This window comes from Citrus clementina, unplaced genomic scaffold, assembly GCF_000493195.1.
Source record: "Citrus clementina cultivar Clemenules unplaced genomic scaffold, Citrus_clementina_v1.0 scaffold_2, whole genome shotgun sequence".
NCBI lineage: Eukaryota > Viridiplantae > Streptophyta > Magnoliopsida > Sapindales > Rutaceae > Citrus > Citrus x clementina.
In genome coordinates, this window is record NW_006262688.1 from 23,049,562 (window position 1) to 23,071,977 (window position 22,416).

The following is a 22,416-nucleotide window of genomic DNA, read 5'->3' on the forward strand; positions in this document are numbered from 1 at the left end:
GAATCCAGCACATGTACAAAATAAAATATAAATTATTGAGGGACATTTGTTGGAAGTTACTCCAATTCTCCAAACCTAAACAAGTTCCCGAATTGATACACATGGAAAAAAAAAAATTAATAATAATAATAATAATAATGTTTGATTAGAAAACGATGGTGTGATGGTAATGTTTGATTAGAAAACTTGCGTCGGTAGCCGGTTCAATAATAGACTCGAGATTTTAACGCCCCCCACAATAATCCTTCCAACACACTTTTTAAATTTTATTCCTAAAATACTTTAATTTAATTTATGAAATTACTAACCTATAAATTAAAATCAATCATCTTATAATTAAACTTTACTCAAAAAGAGTATCTTTAAGTTTCTATTTACAAAATACATAGAAGTCCTAAAATCTTAAATTATTTTTATTCTTATTACATAATTTATACTCCCATACATACATACATATATATATATATGGGTATGTCCAAAAAAAATTATTGAAAAGAACTTATTTAAGTGTTTTTAGAATTTAGAGGGAGTCATTTCGCCTATAAGCCCCCACAATTCAATTAACCCTATTTATTTCTAAAATTATCGTCATTATAATATAAAAATTTAATTAAAGATAAAAATAATTCCAAAATCCCTAGCTACCTTGCACCGCCATTGTTAGCACCCAAGCCACCATTCTTTATCATTCATTCTAATTTCAACCACTTTTATTGCTGGTCCATTTTCATTATTTATCATTCACTCCAATTAATTTATAATTTCTTGATTGTATATTGAAATTATACTTTGCCTCTTTTCATTTGATATGTTGATCTTGATATTATCATATCAATCTCGCTAAAATCAATTCAAATAAATGATGAGTTTTGGTAGGTGATTGTTGGGGAACTTGTTATTAGGGGACTAAGGGCTGGTGGTGGAGAGTGGAAAAGGTTTTTCGGAAATGTATTTACCCAATTACAATGTAGCGGTCCTGGCCCAAACGCCTAATTCTGTCCATTTCAAATTAAATTCAATATTGCTCGCAGACTTGATTGCCTTCTCAATCAATGAAAGGGAGTGGCCTCTTAGCACAGCACCAACACGTGGTGTGATCATGTTAATTTTAACAACCAAAGTACTTTTATGCGCGAATGTCATGATATTCATGCTAAAATGCCAAAAATGTTTCTTGGAGTAGTTTTTTTTTTTTTTTTTATCATAAAGTAAACAATTCTTTTCCTTAATAATTACTAAAAGATATAAATACTATACGACGTAAAGTAAGAATAAAAAATAATAAAAATTGGATGATTTCAACATCGCATTCTAATGCATATGTATAATATATTTTAATTTTACTTTTTTTAATATATATATATATATATATATATATATATATATATATAATTACCAGTATATTTTGTAAATTGCAATAAAAATATAGGCCAATATAATATACACGTCTCAATTAAGATTGTATCAAGCTTGTAGGTAAGTAAAAACATATATGTAGAATAAAATAAAGAAATGAAATTAGAAACATTAGTACCTACCTAATGGATATGATGTCTTGCCTTGTGATTGGACCCAGATTTTATCAGCCACATGTGCGATGTATGAGAGAGAAATTGACGTATTTTCTCCTCATCGACAACTCTACATTAGATGGTTTAATTGCTTAATTATGATAAAATTAATACATTTTATTGTTATGATATCTACAGAAAAGATAATGGTGTTGTAAATACTTTAACCAATATTGATTTGAACTTGTTACATTTCATATAGTAAAATTCTCTTATATTGAAAATTAAAAAGTTTCTACTTAATGATTCTTGGGAGATGCCCAAATAATGATTGTATTAATCTCGATATGATTTATTATGAAATATTTATAAAATTTCATTGGATTTTGTCATTATGAAATAAACTCGTTATCTTTTTTTTTAATTTAATATATTATACCTTATTGAGGTTTATTTGAAAAAAGAAAAGAAAACTATTGGATATGAATTTTATGTTCCAAATGATGTGAGATGTGTCATTTGTGGACGGTGTTGGACATTTTGCAATCGTTGCATTGCGCATTTAAGCTACCGAGCAAAAACAACGTGGACAGGTCAGTCTTGCAGCAATAGACTGAGCCCGTGTCGAGCCCCATTAGTTGGCTAACCCAGGACTAATCTAAACCCCTAATTTTGACAGCAAAACCCAAAACCCCAAGCCTTGAACTTTATTCAGCAGAATCATCAGCTGAGGAAGAAGAAGCAGCAGCTGCAGCAGAGACAACAAATACTCAAAAAGAAAGAAAAAAATGGTGAACAAAGCATGGAAAATAATACCAAGACCATTACTAGAAACCGTCTTAAATAATCACGCTCAACACCACCGCGTCCCTCAACCCCTCATCATCCACGGCCCTCGTGGCGTCGGCAAAACCACCCTATTCCTCGAACGTAATACACATTTTCACACTCAACCCCCCTCTACAACTAACAATTAACCCTTTCTCTGATAACATTTTATTTATTTATTTTATTTTTTGGCAGGGCTACTGAAAGATTTGAACAAAGAACCTCACCTTACTGGTTACGTAGACTTCGCTGAATCGATTAAGGATCATCACCCACAGCACAATCAGTCTTTTCCTTGGTCGTCTTGGTCAAATTGTGAGCCGCCCACTTTGTCAAACTGCAAAGCCCAGCTCGAGACATGCCTCGAATCAATGGCGGAGAGGGGAATTAAACTTGGTACAATTAGTTCGCAGCAAATTTTCACCACTCTTAACAAATGGCACGGCCTTAACACTGCACTTAGGAGAATACTTAGTAAAAGTAACAAGAAGGTGAAAAATGCGGTGTCTGATAAGGTTTCTGGGTCTGTTTTGTGGGAGCGGGCGGTTTACGCTCTGTCTGCTCGAGTAAATGCCAAAGAGATTGATGGGGTTTTGGAGTTGAGAGAGAACGGGAAGAGATTGTCCCTTGAAGAAGAGACGTATTTGAGAGAAGGGCTTGTGGCTTTGAAGTTGGCTAAGGAGGTGTTAAACATGCAGCATGAGTGGAGAGCTAATGCCATTGCCAACTTGAACAGAACTGGTGGGTTTTCGAGGTCCCTGGCGAATTCTTGTACCGATTGGCCTTGCTTGTTGATTGATTTGTTGTCACAAGCTGCCGAGATTGATCGCTTTCAGGTAGTTTTCAGGCAGATTTTTATCATCATCATCATCATTTTATTTAGCATTTTGTTGTGTAAATTCCAAATGGAGAGACAATTTGGTAATTTAAGAATTTGATAATTATGTAAGAGTGCCAAACCCATATGCTTGAATTGGTGTATATGGTTTCCCTTTTTCTTTAATTATAATTTTTAATTGTATATTTGCATTAGTTGTTCATGCCTGTTATGAAATGAAAAATTATGCTGGAAGAGTCTTATTGTGGAAGATGGTTATTGATTGATGTATTGCACTGTTTGGGCAGCCGAAGCTGGTTATAAACAATATTGAAGTTCTCCGCAATGCAATTCTAACGGATGATTCAGCTGTCTGTGGATCAATGTATCATGACAGTTTGATATGGAGAATAATTGCTTTGGGTGTAAATGAGCGGTGCTTGCCTGTCATACTTGTTACTTCAGATAGGTTTAGCCCATCCCACTATCATCTTAATTTTTGCTTGTTTTTTACTTCATAGCAGCTATTTAAGTGTTTATTTGTCAACTTACAAGTAACAATAAGTTCTACTTAGAAATGATTGATGGCACGAGGGAATGTTCTCCTAGCCCCTAACAATTCTTGTGAGATTTTAAATTCATGTGAGAAGTTTGTGTTTGGCATTGATATCAGTAATGTTTGTAATTGCTTTCCTCTTGTTTTTTTTATAACTTAGAAGTTTTTTAAATTTGGTGTACCTGCTAATAATTTGTTATATACAGTTACTATTCATACCGAGCCTACTTGGATTTTGGATTTATAGACATATTCATCTCCCGTGAGGTACTCATAACAAAACTTTTGTGGGTCTCTATCACCATCATTGTTTATCCATTCATGTCATACTATTATATATGATACTTCATGCACATTTCCATATTCAAGTTATTTTGATATATATCACTTTAATTTTTTAAATCTGCAGACTTTTGGGTGGACTCCACAAGAAGCTAAAATGCATATGGTTACTGATTACTTCAGCAATTCAGAGGTGACCAACTTTGCTGGTCTATTGTTGAACATTTGTTTGGGAAAGAAAGAACTGATGCACAGCTAAAAGATGATCAAAGAAACCACAGCATCAAATTCCGCATTTCCTTCTAATAGCATTAAATGAGTCCCCCATCCCCTTTTTCACACTTGTTGGAGTAACGTCATGAATTAATTTTTTTTTTAATTAGTTTAACAGTATCCTTGATGAAATTGTAGTGGACGGTGATTGCTGAGGTACTTGGGCCTAACCCCCGCCATCTGTTTGAGCTTTACGCACTCAAACAAAGCAATTATTACCAGAAGTAAGGATCATTCTATGTTTGTTGAATTATCATGCAACATATATAGATGGATAATATCTTCATTTTTTGGGCTAGAAACTGGCTCCATCATTATCTAGATATGAGTGATGGGTGGAGCATGGTATATTCCGGTTCTCACACAAACAAAGTACATCTGTTATTTTTGTATGATAATCTGGGTTTTTCTCACTCATTTCTATCCAACAATATTTAGTTTGTGGCGCAATGGGTAGTACACTGTGAGATACAATATCACTTTTGTCTTTCTTTGTAACCAAGTTAATTATTCGTTCAAAAGTGATGAAGCGTATTCTGTTATTTAATGACCTTGATTTTGGTTGAAATGTAGGGTCATGGAAGACAGGGCTAGTACATTTGAGGACATTGTTGATGCATATTTAGCTTATTTGCAAGTAAGTTTTATTATTTATTTACATATTAATTCATTGAATCCTTGTATTGAATTGTTCCTACAATTTGTTAGGTTTGTTAATTCACTTGGGATCGCATGTTAACTTACTTTTTCTTAAATGATTCATTGTAGATTACTGTGGTGAATCCTGCCATGGATAAAGCCTTGCTACTCCTGCAAAAGTTTGCTTTTGATGCCAAAAATGGAAGAGTACTGGAAGACAAATTACGTTTTGGTGCTCCTTGGAGGCATCCTCCTCGAACAGATGACACTATTCTGCTTGCAGAGTGGGCAAAGATTCAACTGATGGATTTTGTTCAGGCTCTAGTCCGTACAGAATTTGGGGTAAGCGGTTTGTTTGCATGTGCTGTTTGGAATATCACAATTTTTCTACTCTAAACTGATCCCTTCTATTTTGCTGATATATTGGGTTTCTATTGTTAATTTAAAAAACAAGTATTCATTTCTTCTAGATTTCTACAGTCCTGTGTTTTTAGCCATCATACACATATTTTCTGCATCATTGGCTTGTTTAAACATTAAACTTTATACTTCCTTTTTTCCTTTTAAAAAATGGTCTGCGAGTTATAATCTGCACATTGTGATTTTGTCCAAATTGTCTGATCTTGAAATCTCTCTGGCTAGCACTTCGTTCAGTCAAGTCAGGTCATCAGGGAATTATCTCTCCCTTTATGTGTATACAAGAGCTAATTGATTGGTATTACTTTGTGAAAAGTATTTATCACAGGTGATAGCATCCTGTAATACCATTTTAGTGAAGCCATATCTTAATGCTGGTTCCTGCATACCCCTTTTTGTTCATTTATCTATTTTTTACCTTGTCCTTTTTGTAACCTGTGAACTTTTTCCTACTTCTTTCAGGTTAATTACCTAGCTGACTGTAGCCTTGAGATTTTCGATGACCCTGCTGCTGTTGCGTTATTGGAGGTATTTGCATTTTTCTTGATGTAATAAGATTTTGGGGTTTGCATTGAAGTTTGGCATTTTTCTTGGTGTAATTCAATTTCTGGGATTTTTTATCTACTCTTTTGCCAAATCCATATATAGTTTAAACAAAATACTTCCAGTGTAATATTGTTATTTCTTTCCTTGTTCAGATTATGATATACCATTGATTTTACTTGAGGTCATTGAATTTCTTATATTTTCCAGATTTGTTTTTAAAAATTAAATTGAAAAAGTATGAAATATGCTAGAATTTGGGGTTTGGATTTTGAACTTATATTTTCTGTTAAAACTCAATACCCCATGAACATCTGAATTCTTCAAACCGCATACCCGTGGTATTGTAAATTCATATTTCTTTCATTCTGTATTTCCCTAGGTTGGTTTGCTCTATGCTCAACGGGATCCATCCTTCATGCGCCCCATATCTAGAGGTATTCAGAGGTGCCTTGTGAGATGGTAAGCAATCTTCTCTCAAATACTCAAAAATGAGTGCGAAAGCTTACCTGCAGGGGAAAGAGAGGGTTGAGGGTTTTTTAGAAACAATGTGTGTGTTCACATGCTTGCTTACAACTGAAACTTGGGTTGCAGGCTTGTCCTGGAGCAGATGAAGTTGAGTTTCTGGAACTATCTCCAATTTCACTGGCAGCGATTTTTCCGAGGCCGTAGCTATCGCCATTTGATGCTACAGGACAGAACATAAGAGTATGCGCTACACCTATCTAATTTAACTTTTGTTTGTTAATCTAAATTTTTTAAACGATTAGAATTCCCTCATTTGACTATTCATGGGGATCATTTCTGCACAGAAAATTTATGGGATGAGCAATTACAATCAGATGGGTTTAATTTAAACTTTAATGGATTAATTCAGCAAATGTGGTGTTTGTAGACTTGCAGGACGTTTTCTTTGTTTTTTTTTCTCTTTATTGTGTATTTTTCCCTCAAAATTTTGAAAGATCAGGTTCTTTTTGGATGCAATAGCTTTTCTTTTGATCACAATGAAAATCTTCTTTGCATTTTAGTATAAATTCATGTGGTTCACCTTTCAGGCCTATTGTTGCAAAGGCATGCCCCTTTAGTGATGCTATTTTCTCTCTGAAGTTTCTTGATACGGTAAGTGTCTGAACAATGTCTTTCTATGCTATGCACATGTTCAGAATAATTTTGCTGCATTGTGAAAATGTTTATTATCAATACTTTTTGTCAGTTTGTACAGTAAGCAGATGCTGGTGTAATTTACAATTGGTGATTTTCTACCGGAATTTTGGTGGCTATAAGGTTTTTCCCTCCCCTTGTGCATAGATTTCTCATGCTTTTATTACATAAGGGCAATTCATTCCACCATCTAGTTAGATTAAAAAAAAAAAGCTGGCAGTTAATTGAATCTGAATTTGTCAAGTGCCCTGCTGGTTGGTAACCATGACTTGCTTTTTCAGCCTCTTCCTTTGACATTAACAGCAGTATACGGCAGTAACTTTGGTTTCCTGTTGTGTAGGGCTGCGCCGGGGCAAACCGTAAATTTTGAACTGTATTCGGATCTCGCTAACCAAGACACATTTACCATCAGAGAGGACATATGCATTATAACGAGGTGAGTGTAGCAGTGTCATATCCAAGAACTCTAAAGGGACCTCTGAATTAATTGTTTAGGAGTTATAACAGTCAAAAACCAAATGGTTTCAGTCACAACTCACAACACATTGGATGCCAAAGAAGATTTAGATATAATGCAGAAGCATGTTTCGGGAATCAATGTTAGTATGTGTACAAGATGAAGTAATACATTGTGATCTGGTCTTTGGTGGTGGGGCCCTCGTATATGTGTTATTGTCAAAAATAAAATGTAACTCAAAACACGGGTCACGTCCTGATCAGCAATTGTCTTGACATTTTTCGCGGAACTCGTCTCCGCATTTCATGTTGATCCCTATAAATTAATCACACGAGTTATTAATACTTCGCTTCGTGTAGGTTATAAATAATAATTAAACTTGATGCCTAACTCTGAAGATTTTGATGGCTCAGCCTCGCGAGAATCCTGGCATGTAGCCCACCTGGCATGGGGCCCTAGAGAGATCCAAAAAGTCCACGAGCCCATGTTATTGCTATCATTGCATAGTGCAGGTAGATTCTCGTTTATTTCCATCATTTTAACGAACCAGAAAGGGTAAAAAGTTCAGCTGTCATAATTTATAACCAACGACCGTGGCAGTAACAAATTTAAATCAGTACTGTGCTTCCTGTGTGATTCGCTTTGAGGGAGCCCCTCATTTCGTTAAATTAAGCTGCCATAAAATGAGAAACAACCCCAAATTATCTACCCCAACTGGGACACATTTGCAAGTGCAAATTGCGCCGGGTTTCACGGCTTTACGAGAGTAAATTGAATCATTATATATATTCTCATAACCAATGACCTTTTTCTATCAACAATAGATGTGAGATGAGATGGAGGCGAGCAGCTTTATATTACAGGGCCTTTTTCTTTTCTTTTTTTTTCCCCCCCACCCTTGGTTACACAAAGTGCTTCTGACGCAACATTGATGGGGTCCTAGCAGGGTTGTTCATGCTGATACCGTTCGATCTTCAATGTTTAGTTTAGTTAGTTGACATGAATTATTTTTCTGGGTATTTCATTTTATTACAATCAAAACAATAAATTAAGTTGATTAGGCAAGGGGATAGTACAACAACAGTGTAGCTAAGCTCTTCGAGGAGTTGGTTCAAACTCCAAATTCAAAATAATTAATCCCAATGAGGACCCATGCCATATATTGCTTGCTCCTCATTTAAGATAATAATTGAATTAAATTAAGCCCTCCTTCACTGTTCAGTCATTCGTTCAAAGAGGAAAGGAAGATGAATCCAATCAAATCAATTACAGAGATTTAAAGTCACTGACAGCAAAATGTTTTAAAGGGTTGCGTTGGGACCCTACTCATAGAATATACATTATTCTATATGTATTCCCATTCCCCCCCACCGCCGCGCTGCATGCATTGAAAACTCTCTCTGAAATTAGACAAACGTGATTACGCGTTTTATCTAATCTGTAGTTCACTGTAACAGTAGATTGACAAAGTAACCAAGTAGCTAAATATTTTCTCACTTGCCCTTTCTTTTTTTCCGTCCCTTTTATAAGCCCTATCTAGATGGCTAGCCTTTAATTTAAACTTTGAAGTCCCCAACTTCTACTCCCAAGTTGCGATTGCCAGTTCAATTTGCTTATTCCTCTGGCTCTGCTTCTGGCCTCCTCGAGAGAATCTAAATCTACAAGAAACTCACAAGATAAGACTCCCAATTCTTCCCCAAGTAAGTGAATATTGTGAAGCTTGGTTCATTACTTGCACTAATATAATAATATCATTATGCAAGAATCACATTATCATTAATGCAACTTTTTAAAGCAGGGGGTAGAGTGTGATCACTGAATTTCCTTTCTTTTTTTATTTTATTGATGTTTTATTTAAAAGAAATGAACGGCATAGAGAGGAGGACGAGAGTGTGGCAGAATCTAAAGCAACGGCTGCGATTGAAGGGAATGGGGTGTTGTGGATCCATGTGGAGCTTCAGAACTCAAACACTCACAATCATGCCGCGACAAGAAGAAGAAGAACAAGAAGAACCAGAAGAACAAGAACGGGGAACCCACGTCCGCATGCACATGCGAAACGCTGCCGCATCAGTTACTGCTGCTGGTGCCGGTACTACCATTAACATGAACCTGGCCATGGCACTAGCTGCCGAGCGCAATTTGCGCTCTGGAGACGGCCTCGTGGTTCCCAAAAAGAATGCTGCTGGAACCGCTGTCAAGACGCTGATGATGCTGATTGAAGAAACGGACGGTGGTGATTGGCAGATGAAAAAAGATGGCGACGTGGAAGGAGGAGAAGTACTGACACTGAGGGAGGGCAGCGATTGGATGTGCTGCGTCTGCATGGAGAGGAATAAAGGTGCGGCTTTTATTCCCTGCGGCCACACTTTTTGCAGAGTTTGTTCAAGGGATCTGTGGCTCAATCGCGGGACTTGTCCTATTTGCAACCGTTCGATTATTGAAATCCTTGATATTTTTTAGAACCTTTTTCCTTTCCAATAGATGTTCGTACAACTTGCAACTGAGAGAGATTCAAATTCAAATTCATATTCATATAATAGACTATGCTGATTATCATTTGATTTATCCAAAATGCTTCTTCTAGGTCGATCAATGCAGTCCAAATAAAAAATTCTTCTAGGTCGATCGATCAATTCAACCTAAAATGACTTTTATCAGAAACTTAAATAAATATGAATTAGTCTAAATTCTAAATAAAATTAAATATTTAAATCTGAATCACATGTTCTTTTCTTCTTCTTTTTTTTTTGAATTGTAAAAAATAAATATTAAATTATTTTTTTAATTTAAAAAATATGAAAAACTAATATTTTTACATATGTATCTTTACAAATTATAAATGTTAAACAATTAATAACACTTGAGAGAGATTCAAATTCATATTCATATTCATATAATAGACTGTGTTGATTATCATTTGATTTATCCAAAATGCTTCTTCTAGCTAGGTCGATCAATACAGTCTAAATAAAAAATTCTTCTATGTCGATCAATTCAATCTAAAGTGGCTCTTATTAGAAACTTGAATAAATCTAAAGTATTCTCAATTCTAAATAAAATTGAATGTTTAATTCTAAATAACATGTTTTTTTTAACTGTAAAAAATAAATATTAAATTTTTTTAACTTCAAAAAATATAAAAACCAATATTTTTACATCGGTATCTTTACAAATTATAAATATTAAACAATTAATAACACTTCAAAGAAAACAAATAAGAGAATATTTTTTCATAACATAATTATGTTCACTTGAATACAACCTTTTAATATTCTAAGTTGTTATATCTTAATCAATTTTATTATTGTTTATAATGTTTTATATGAAAAATATTCATTAAAAATTATAAAGATAAATAATGTTAATTTGAAGAAAATAAAAAATAATAATAATAATAGTCTATCACTATATTATCACAAGTTATATGCAAATTATTAAAGTTATTTAGATACGAATGATAATTAATTAATTAGATAGGGATATTTTGGAGAATATCTTTTAATAATGTCGTTCAAAGTTTTTAGATTAAGTAAGAAGTTAAAAATATTAGCTTAATAACTTAAAAATTGAAAATTTTCATTAAGTCAAAAAATAATCGGACTTAATGATTTAACTGATTGTAATTAAGTCCATTAAGCCATTAAATAAAAAAAATATAAATCAAATAAATCTTTTTTTAAAATTAGTTTTGATTATTAGATAAATATAAATAGTATTGGAAATTTGTTAATTTAGATCAGCCAATATTTTCATTAAAAATAAATAAATAAAACGGAATATTTAAAATAAATAAATTCGACCAAAATTGTTTTTATTTAAATTTTATAAAAAATTATAAATCACTAAATAAATAATATATTATTTTAAATAAAATTTAAGATAAAAAATTTAGATATTCATCACAACTCTTTTTAGTTTTTACATACTCATCACCCGGACGACAAACGAGAGGTATGTGCTTTTGTGATTATGGACTGGACCTGCAACGAAAACTCACAACGGTTGACTCGACCTTCAGGTTCTACTTCAGCAAAATTGGGCCTGGGCTTTCACGGCTCCAATCTGATCAGCTGCATAATGTCTATCCAGTATCCACTACCTAATGAAATAGTTGTATGTTTTACATTTGGGTGAGGTTATTTGTATTCTAAATATTAATTTAAATACTCTGTTATTCTATATACTCAGATATTATCATATTAATTATAAAAGATTAAGTTTTATTTTGTACAAAAAAATCCTTAAAATATTTAAGTTATTTAACTTTATTTATTGAAAACACTAATAGAACTATTTAGACACTAACTTTAAGAGATTTAACATACATGTTGAGTTGTGTCCCACATTGACTAGTAAAGGGGAGATGCTTGGGTTTATAAGGTGGTAGGTCACTCCACCTAAAAGGCTAGTATTTTGGGTTGGATACCTATAAATCTTATGCTAAGTCCCCCCAACAATACACTTACAACAATATTATTTAACATAATTTTAGTTATTAATTTTTTGTATATTTATGTTCAATATTGAATTTTCACCCAAAATAACTTGCAATGAAAACATAATAATAATATTAATAAATATTTCATAAATAATACCCAACACAAAAAAAAAAAAAAAGCAAACGAGAAGAAGAAGATAAAGACATGAAGACGAAGGGCCAAAGCAAAAATAAAAAATAAAAAAAAGTTATTTTACAAGACTTTTGTTTTATTTTATGAGAATTATAAATTGAACAATGAGTTGTTATATGGGTGTTTAAAATAATTATATAATATTAATTTATAATAAATTATTCTTAATAGTAATTCACATTATGGGTGCTTTTGTAATGCATATTTTTAATAAAAATAAGAATATTCAGAGAAATTTTTGTAATGTAAATAATCCCACCTTTCACAGCCCCACAAACATTTGATTGGCTTCCTATACACACCTTAAGAATATAAGAATGTGTTGCCATATCATTAATTCATATTCTAAATTCAAACAATTGAATACAAGTGCATAAAAAAGAGAGCTCATAGTAATGTTATATTCGCAAAAATTTTGACAAATAAATGTGGTGTAAATATTGTTTAATGGAAATGCCACATAAAACGTATGATTTTTTAATTATTTTTTATTTTTATATAAAAAAATTATTTTGTTACATCAATTTATACAAAATAAAAAAAAAATTGTACCATAGCACAATTGAACTCATGATATATCATGTATATTAATATTGTGAGATGTGATATTTTCAATGCATGAATCAAATAGCAAGTAATTTAGCACTATAATATCATGCCGAAATTTATTGGTTGATACATTCATCAGGATGTTGGAGCTGCTAGTTTTGTGAAAACAATGTGCTTGACATTATGTGATAAGAGTGTAACTTCAAAGGTCTGCTAATACTTTGATATCTATTGCCTAATTTGAAAGGTCTGCTCCCAAGTGCAAGCTCTCGGAAACTTCTAAATACTTTGGTGTAATAATGGTGATTTTCTTTTTTCCTTTGGAAAAATAAATTACTTTTAATTCTTTTATTTGCATAACCATAGCATAATTACTTAACCAAAAAAGGGAAAAAAAATAGCATAATTAGTATAAAAGTATACTTTTTTTATAAAAAAAAAATCTGAATTATAATTCGAATCCCAAATTTTTTATACGAATATAGTAATTTTATAATTAAAAATTTGTTGAGGTCACATCAATTAGCAGAAATTCAGAAATATAAAAAACAATGGAGAAATTTGCTTTAAATAAATTTGGAAAAAATTCTTCCTCTTGATTGCTTTCCCACGAAGTTAAGATATGATTGTAAAGTCAACCCAATCAAAAAGTAAAGGTTTCTCGTAGGGCCAGTAATTAAACATTCGTTAATTGGTTAGTTGAGGGCCTCCGTTAATTAAGGGTTGGTATCAATGACAATTATTCCATTTTGACCACTAGTTAGTCCAAGCTTGAAAAACTAGTCAAAGCTTTGGAAAACAGTAAGATTGGAATTGAATTTAGGTTATGCTTATCTTGCGGTACGAATCTCAGCCATACACAACGTGATAAATATTAAAAAATTTATTATAATTTTAATTTTGTAATTTTAAAGGGGTGCTTTATTTTAGAATGGTTCTAACATAACCAGACCCATTTATCTTGAATTTATCATAACTACCATTCACATGATATAATTTTTTAAAATAAATATATACATACAATAATGATATCGCCTTATTGTATGATTGATATAACATTTTTAATGTATTCTAAAATTCTTTTATTTTTAGAGAATTGATCAAATTTACAATCATAATTTGGTCAATTAAAAAAGTTCATATAGACCAATCAAAATCAAAATCACAATTAAGTGGATCCAAGATGTCGTGATGAATGAGGACTCTATATATATATTCAATCTCAGTTGCAGGCACCCTTATTATTATTATTATTTTTTTGTGTGGGCACGTTATTAAATCATGTGTTTTAATAGTAAACTAAAAGAGTAATGATATAGTCACAAAATTTTGTACAAATTTATTTTGTACAAAATGATGTAGCATGATAAAATTGATTGAATTAGATATCTCTTGACTCACATAATTTATTTTTATTATCTTTAACACTAGTTATATTCAGAGTTTCATTTAGTTGAGATGATAAAATCTTACGTTACAAATAAGAGATTTGGATTTAAACCTCGCTTGCATACATAAAGAGGGGAGTGAGTTGTCGATAGATTAATTATTAAAAAATATTTTTCTAAAAAACTCTAACCAAAACTTATGGCAACGTGAAAATCATTGATGCTCGCCAAAAATCCTAAATCTCGGTCATGTTTCACTTTCAAATGATTAAATTCCTAAAAAACGGCTTTGAAATCATCCTCGTCCGAAATTTCCTTCAAATTACAGCACTTTGCTCCCAACAAATGATAAGCATCGTGCATTAATTTGTCAAGTCTCTTCACTCTTTTTCAAATCTACAATTGGTGCATGAAGAGTTATAAAAGAAAACCATAACAGTATGATTTTTTTTAATCACATGATAAACCAAAAATAAGGCCAAGAATAGTCCATGAATGAAATAATCTTAAGCTTTGGATAATATCAAATCAATTTCGCGGGAATTTTCCTTTTTCTGAAAATTTTGGTCCCCGCAATTGACGGCTATCTTGTTCCCATCATTTAGTACTAGGACGACGAATATTTAATTATTTATCAGGGACCCTGAGTCACAAATACATAATACGAAAAGTCAGCACCAATATCACAATCAAATTTCTCAACACTCAAGTAATAAAATTTGGCACTTGGTATAACAGTTAAATATTAATTTTGTCATATTTGATCACCTTTTTTAGGCCACAAATTCATTTTAAATATGAAAGTCGAGTGAGAAAATTTCCAAAAGCAGACATTCAATTTTCTTTTCTTCTCCATTGTATCATGTGGAATTTTTTTTTAGTCAAGAAAATAGTAACCACATAAATGTTTTTAAAATTTCATAAACCCACAAAAGATTATTCATTAGCCGACAAGAAAATGAAGCTTCCATGCTGTTCAAGTGATGAATTTTGTCTCACTAATCACATGAAAGCACATTTATTATTTTTACTATTTGCGATGGCTTTTGATTCAAACTTTTCATTCAATAAGCTACATTTAATTGTGGATTTGCAATACTTTGGTCAAAATTGATGCGTGATGAACTCAATTTTCAAGTTAAAAGCGTGAGGACAGACATAACTAATCATCATTTTCAAATATCGAAAACGAGGGGCGGGTAGGGATTGTGTTAGATCGAATTTCTAAAAATTGAGCTATAGTTTGATAGTTGATATTAATTTCACTATAATTTTTATTAGACAATGTTTACTTTGGAGCTGTTTTAAGGTAGAGTAAAAATCACAGCAACACACATAAAATGATAAATAATAAAAAACACATTAAAACTTTGATCGTAAGGTTATGAATGTGTGCTCCACCTTAGAACGGTTCCAATATAGTCAAACCCTTTTTATTATTTTTTAATTGGATTAAGTTTTATGAGTAACATGAACTCTACCCAACTCGATCATTAATTAGGTTAAAAAAATTGACCAAATCAACCAATTTAAATTTAGTTGAGTTGAGTTGAATTGAATTGGGTCAATCCAGTTGAATTGAATTTACCCACCTTTATTGAAAATCTACATAACTTTTTTGAATCATCAACAAAAGAAAGAAGAAAAACTTAACAATTAACAATCGTGATTTTTTTATGTGATTAGCATGCCATGTATGAAATTTTATGGATAAAACTACATGGCTAAAAGGAGAATTTATTTAAAACGGCACGTAATTTGTAAAAGTAAGAATTTTCTAAGAAAGTTTGACAATAAAAAAAATATTATCATGTATTCATGTTTAAATGGTTATAAAGAATTTTCATGTGTTTTTTCTTTTTTTTGCAAGACAAATACATTTTGTCCAACAAGTTCCTAATAGAGTAATGGTGGCTTTTGTTTTCTTGAAAAAAGTTTATTGGTCTTAGTTTACAATGACAATTCGCACATAATTTTTAGGGGTACCTTTTAGGGCTGCCAAGTGGATGGAGATGCCCTAAGAGATCTGGGTCTGTAGGACAAGTGGATCAAATTTAATCAGCAATAACAAAAGTGCTTTTAACCCAAAGCCAAATGGGTTGGGTTTCAAGAAGCCACCATCGGTCTTTCACTGCTGCTTTTGCTTTAGTGGCCTACACGATACGTGGCCTTACAATAATAATAATAATAACAATAACAATAATAATACTAATAATAATAAACTTTACTTGAATTCATTTATAATGATTTTTTTTTTCTAAAGTGAAAACGGATAGTGAGAGATTCCTAATCAAAGGTCTTGTTACCTGCAAATATTCAATTGTCTTCCACGTGGGTCTTTCGGGAGATATTTGTTTGACAACAAATTCAATTTGAATAATTCGATGTCACCTTTCATTTTTTCAACCGTCAAAAATAAACTAATACAAGTGTATTGCATGACAGGCGTATAGAGATGGCAAAATCCCGGGCCGGATCCGGGTATTGCAATGATTGGATCCTGCCCAGATGCAACCGGTCTGAGTTTGGGTTCGAACTGAGTTTTAATTCGGATACCTAAATTTTATATTTTTTAATATTATATGTGTATATATTTTTTATTTTTTGGTAATTTTATAAGTTTTAAATTTATTTCAATAAAATTTGACATGAAAATATAGACTTTAAGTGTTTAAAACTTTATATATGTATAATAAATGAGTCAAATAAATATAAATATTTAAAATAATATATATTTTATAATTTTTTTTAATAAAATTCGGGTTCCGAGTTTATCAAGTGATGCCCAAGACCGACCCGGCTTCATACCCGGACCGGATAATATCCGACCCACAACGCCCGGATACGGTCCGGGTCCGGACCGGATGGGTTACCACCTCTACTGGCGTAGACTGTAAAAAACAATTGAGGAGAATTAAAAAATATTTGTTTTGGACTAAATTTTCAATCCTATCACATAAATTAAAATTTTCATTTCAAGTGTTGATAATTACCGGTATAACATTTGTCAAAAATAAGTTAATTTATTATTATTTATTGGTAACAACATGAAGTTTGTAGCCACTGGCCACTCGGGTTCAATCCTTAGGGATAGTAAGGGAGAAAAAAAATGACAAATATACTTCCACAAACAAAAGCGGACAATTAAATTTCTTTTTTCTTTTTTCTTGATACAAACGGACTCTAAAAAGATTTAAGACAAGACTAAATAGAAATAAACAACCCCATACCTGTCATGAGTAATAAAAAATAACCACACTGGGAGAGGTGGGGGAGAAGAAAAAAAAAGTAAAAACATAGACGAACAGATAAGACGTAATTTGCAAGTAAATTAGCACCAAAATTTACCAAACATCCGGTTGTTCGATGGACTCACCCATCTTCTCACAAGCACCATCGGTATTTAGTTTGCAGTAAGAGCATTACAAAAAGACTTTTCAAATAAGATTTTATTACTTATTTGAAGAGCCACATCAGCATTTAAGGATTCAAAAGACACTCTAATTAAAATTCTTTAAATAAAAAATGATCATATATCTTCAAATTTTGATAGTTGTTTTCTCCCTTTTCAATTTATATTTTACTCTTTTCAAAAAAAAAAATTTATATTTTACTACTTTTTGTTTGAGAAAGAAGGAAATGTGCTTTAATTACTATTGACTTTTCCTTTTAAAAAAAATAGTTATTTTAATTAAAATAATATTAACTCATTTCTATTTGAAGAATTTTTTAGAGAATAACATATTTTTTCACTATTCTATTTACCACATAAGTAAGTAAATAGATATTTAAAGAGTAAAATTTATAGAACATTTTGGAGATGTTCTAAGCCTAAGTTGCTGGACTCTAGGTCTCTAGCCAATCCACCTCTCTACTTTCCTGGTTACCGTCATCAAAGGTGAGTTGTTTAAGTAATAGATCTCCTCTCCCCTGATTCTAATACCATTGATCGTAAACTTAGTGATCGATGTGATTATAATGTGTCAAAGGGATCATATGATTCCAAACCTTTGACAATTTTTTTTTTTATATTTAAATTACGTCTAATAAAAGTTAATGATAAAGCTTGGTTATGACCATATATATTTAATTGAAGAAAGGGAAGGTTAAAAAAGAATGCTGTTGGGGCATGGTCGAACAATTAGTCGGAAGTGACTCAACATAGCATTTATTTCATGCCAACTTTTTTCACTCACAAAAAGCTACAGACAATAAAATAGTGGCCGCTCTCACCGTTGATGTTCTTTTCAGTCCCCCACCATGCAGACCAATTTTATCGTCTTTACCGGGCTTCTACATTATTTTATTAATCTTACAGAAACACCCTCTTCTCTTTGCCTTTTATCTCATTGTAATCTGTGTTATTAATGTAATATTGATTGCTCGACATGGGCTTAAATCACATGTTATGCAAAATCTTGATTAATTAATTGAAAGGGGGAACTGGGATCATGTTAGACTCTTCTGTTTAATTTAGCACTATTTTGTTAGTTTCCCCAAATTAGCAAGCAATGGATATGTACAGACATGGATCTACACAACATGTTCTTGTCTTCAAAAATTTTTTTAAGTGATATTTTCATCATTATCTTATTTCATTTTATTTTTTTGGATGATTGAAACCCTTGTCATTTACCCACACACAAAAAAGTGAGGAATGAGATACGATTTGAACGGATTACAATTTCCGCATCAGCGATAAAATTTTATAAAGTTATTAGTGTGTTACTAATCACACAGTATCGAGTACGACCACACCAATACTAATTGATTAACTTGATCTCATAATTATATCTTTACAATGCATGTTTAAAAAATTCTCATGTTAGACCCTTTTTTAAATTAAAAAAAATCACGCGTGTGATATTAGCACTCATCTAAAATTGTAATTAAGAAGAAAATCTAATTTATTATATACATGTTGTTCAATATAAAAAAAAATCAAGAATAGTTTATGATTTTTTATTTTTTTTTTTATTGTTAGGCAATCCAATATCCTTAAAGGGCTCGAACCTTAGAAATAGTATATGATGTTAAGGTAATATATGTACAAACATGAATCTACACAACATGTTCATGTCTTTAGAAACTTTTCAAATCTCGTTTCATTTTATTTTTTAGATAATTAAAATCGTTATTATTTTGCCATAATTACAAAAAAGGTAATCTCAACATTAATATTAGAAAATAAATAAATAAAAAGATGGTAGTATAAAAACATTTGATAGCTTTGAATATCTGTGACTCACAAAAAAGCGAGGAATAAGATATGATTTAAACAGATTAAAATTTCCACATCAATGCTAAAATGTTATAAAATTATTAATATAATATTAATCATATTGAGTGAGACTATACCAGCACTAATTAATGAACCTGATCTCATGGTCATATCTTCATAGTGCATGTTCAAGAAATTCTGATGTTGCACCCTTCTTTAGGGGAAAAAAAAAAAAACAACATCAACAATAATAATAATAATCATAATCATAATTATCATCATATGTATGATATCGACTTGTTTGAAAGTCTACTAAGATGAAAACCTAATTTACTATATACATTTGTTCAATATATAAAATGTCAAGAATAGGATATGTTTTTGTTTTTTTGGTTATTGTTAAGTAGTACAATTCCCTTCCTATTTGAATGAATAAGGTTCGTAACCTTAGAATAGTATATGACTTAAATACATGGAAATCTCAACATGACTAATAGAAAGAGTGTAAAACTAATATTACTTTAATGATAAGTCATTAAGATATGACTTATCACATATCTAATATCGATACTAATCTAAAAAAATTAACTAACCCAATTTATATTGATTTTTTGGTCGCTAAAACATTAAGTATAGAAAAGAATAATATTTAAAATGATTAACGTCATATTAGTATTATAAAGAACGTAATCTTAAAACATATAATAGTTGATACAATAAAATGACATGTTATTAAAAATGAATATCTTTCTAATGTTTTTATAAAATAAGGATCGAATATAAAAAAAGAAAAAGGAAAAACACATACTGTAATGCGGTGTATAAATACATCTTAAGTTTGATTTTTCAATTTCTAATCTATTCCTCTTTTCAAAATTCCACATTAGAAGGAGTCTACGAAGATATTACAAATTACACGTGTGATGTCGATACGTTGATCCAAAAATGTGGCTACAACAAAACATAATTTGTATTTTTTTTTCTTTTTCATTGAAAATTTATGAATAGGATAGGATTTGAACAAATTAATGGTCCAAGTCCAACACATCACCATTCCACTAAAAAGAGAAGAAAAAAAAAAAATTAAATGTTAAGGACCCATCGGCCATCACCCCCTGGAGGGGTTGCAACTTGCAACTACTAAGCACCTTCCATCGACAACAACATCATTTTCAGACCAGCCAAACAATTCCAAGAAGAATGGCGCATGCTAGGAAAGTGGGCAGCCATTCCTTGGTCAAATTTGTCAAGAAAAGCTTTTGGCCACTAGAGTGGGCCCAACTCCACCATAGAACTCATAGTTCAAGTTCAAAATGGATACTACTGAATCAAGGCAAAGCATATGTAATCCATTTTTTAATTACTTTTTTACTTTCAATTATTTGACCCCCTCGTCACTCCTTTAAGCTCCTATAAATAGCAAGCTATCCTCCGCTCTCTCTGCACTAATTAACAAGCTCACAAACACATACACAAACACAAACACTCACAAACACACAGCTTGTTAAAGAAAGAATTCAGAGATATGGAGAACTTCCCCGTTATCAGCTTGGAGAACATCAATGGTGCTGAAAGAGCGGCTATCTTGGAGAAGATCAACGAGGCCTGTGAGAACTGGGGCTTCTTTGAGGTACCATAAGTTATTTTGGATCGAAGTTTATCTTTTAATTTTACATTTTGTCAATTTGATGTCTAATGGGGTTCATTTATTATGTGTTAAAAATTTGTGTAGCTGGTGAATCATGGAATTGAGCCGGAGTTTATGGACACAGTGGAGAGATTGACCAAGGCGCATTACAGAAAATGTATGGAGCAAAGATTCAAGGAGCTTGTTGCAAGCAGGGCACTTGAAGGTATCCAAACCGAGGTCAATGACATGGACTGGGAAAGCACTTTCTATGTGCGTCACCTCCCTCAGTCGACCATCAATGAAGTCCCAGATCTTGATGAGGAATACAGGTGACAAACGAAAAAACGACACTCCTTTTTACCACAAGTAAAAAGCACATTTGTCACAAACGCTCTTATGATCTTATATATATATGTATATATGATGTGCAGGAAGGTGATGAAGGAATTTGCATTGAAATTGGAGAAATTAGCAGAGGAGCTATTGGACTTGTTATGCGAGAATCTTGGATTAGAGAAGGGGTACTTGAAAAAGGTCTTTCATGGGGCAAACGGACCAACCTTTGGTACCAAAGTTAGCAACTACCCACCATGCCCCAAGCCAGATTTGATCAAGGGTCTCCGGGCTCACACCGACGCCGGCGGCATCATCTTGCTCTTCCAGGATGACAAAGTCAGTGGCCTTCAGCTTCTTAAAGATGGCCAGTGGATTGATGTGCCCCCATTGCGCCACTCCATTGTTGTCAACCTCGGTGACCAAATTGAGGTACATACATTATTATACTATGGGCCTGTGCAGCCCTGTTTTCGCAACTATTGCGCTTCAGCTTAAATTTTAAAAGCACATATAATATAAACGACACTGTTTGACAAACGCTTCCGTTGCAGGTGATCACCAATGGAAAGTACAAGAGTGTGGAGCACAGAGTGATTTCTCAAACCGACGGCGAGGGCCGGATGTCCCTAGCTTCATTCTACAATCCTGGAAGTGATGCTGTGATCTATCCAGCACCAGCATTGCTTGAAAAAGAAGCTGAGAAGAAACAAGTGTACCCAAAATTTGTTTTTGAGGACTACATGAAGCTCTATGTTCCCCTCAAGTTCCAGGCCAAGGAACCAAGATTTGAAGCCATGAAAGCTGTGGAAACTAATGTTAACTTGGGTCCAATTGCCACCGCTTAAACTATTATTTTATAGCCAAATTATTTTTATCTGCTGGAGTGGTGTGACATCCATTTATATTATTTGTAGACAGTAACAAATGTAACTACTCTGTGATAGTAGTCTCTTCCAAATAAATAAAATAAACTGTGTTTCCTATTAATTGCTTCTTCTCCTTCATTTATTTATGTTGTAGATCTCAGAGGCTATTCCTAGAAGACACAAATTATTAAAAAAATTTCTAAGGAACCTTTGGTTGCATGATTTATTTATAGACCCATTGAACTTTTCAACTTTTGCATGTGGTTTCATGAAGATATAACGATTTTCTATATAATGCATTCTTGAAC

The 22,416-nt window shown here is 32.3% G+C and overlaps 3 protein-coding genes across 7 annotated transcripts; all 3 read left to right on the forward strand.

Moving 5' to 3' along the window:
- Positions 1–2,064: 2,064 nt before the first annotated feature.
- On the forward strand, positions 2,065–7,959 carry LOC18050522. Of its 5 annotated transcripts, none has more exons than XM_024191968.1 (15): positions 2,065–2,441; positions 2,535–3,175; positions 3,465–3,625; positions 3,919–3,979; positions 4,122–4,187; positions 4,406–4,491; positions 4,841–4,904; positions 5,036–5,248; positions 5,786–5,851; positions 6,249–6,328; positions 6,461–6,574; positions 6,922–6,985; positions 7,080–7,150; positions 7,368–7,463; positions 7,844–7,959. In XM_024191968.1, the coding sequence occupies exons 1-11, from the start codon at positions 2,300–2,302 to the stop codon at positions 6,570–6,572; spliced, it is 1,692 nt and encodes a 563-aa protein (XP_024047736.1). In that variant the 5' UTR covers positions 2,065–2,299; the 3' UTR covers positions 6,573–6,574; positions 6,922–6,985; positions 7,080–7,150; positions 7,368–7,463; positions 7,844–7,959. The 5 variants fall into 5 exon arrangements, with proteins under 5 accessions (XP_024047736.1, XP_024047734.1, XP_024047733.1 ...); XM_024191966.1 differs by lacking the exon at positions 7,844–7,959 and adding an exon at positions 7,556–7,828; XM_024191965.1 differs by lacking the exon at positions 7,844–7,959 and having other exon boundaries at positions 7,368–7,828.
- Positions 7,960–8,884: 925 nt separating this feature from the next.
- LOC18050523 (E3 ubiquitin-protein ligase bre1) lies at positions 8,885–10,014 on the forward strand. Its single transcript, XM_006447588.2, has 2 exons — positions 8,885–9,184; positions 9,346–10,014. The coding sequence occupies exon 2, from the start codon at positions 9,348–9,350 to the stop codon at positions 9,945–9,947; it is 600 nt and encodes a 199-aa protein (XP_006447651.1). The 5' UTR covers positions 8,885–9,184; positions 9,346–9,347; the 3' UTR covers positions 9,948–10,014.
- A 10,692-nt stretch (positions 10,015–20,706) lies between these two features.
- On the forward strand, positions 20,707–22,229 carry LOC18050524 (1-aminocyclopropane-1-carboxylate oxidase). The gene is made up of 4 exons (XM_006447590.2): positions 20,707–20,906; positions 21,009–21,235; positions 21,338–21,671; positions 21,794–22,229. Exons 1-4 carry the CDS (start codon positions 20,802–20,804, stop codon positions 22,085–22,087), a joined length of 960 nt encoding a protein of 319 aa, XP_006447653.1. The 5' UTR covers positions 20,707–20,801; the 3' UTR covers positions 22,088–22,229.
- Positions 22,230–22,416: the final 187 nt, after the last annotated feature.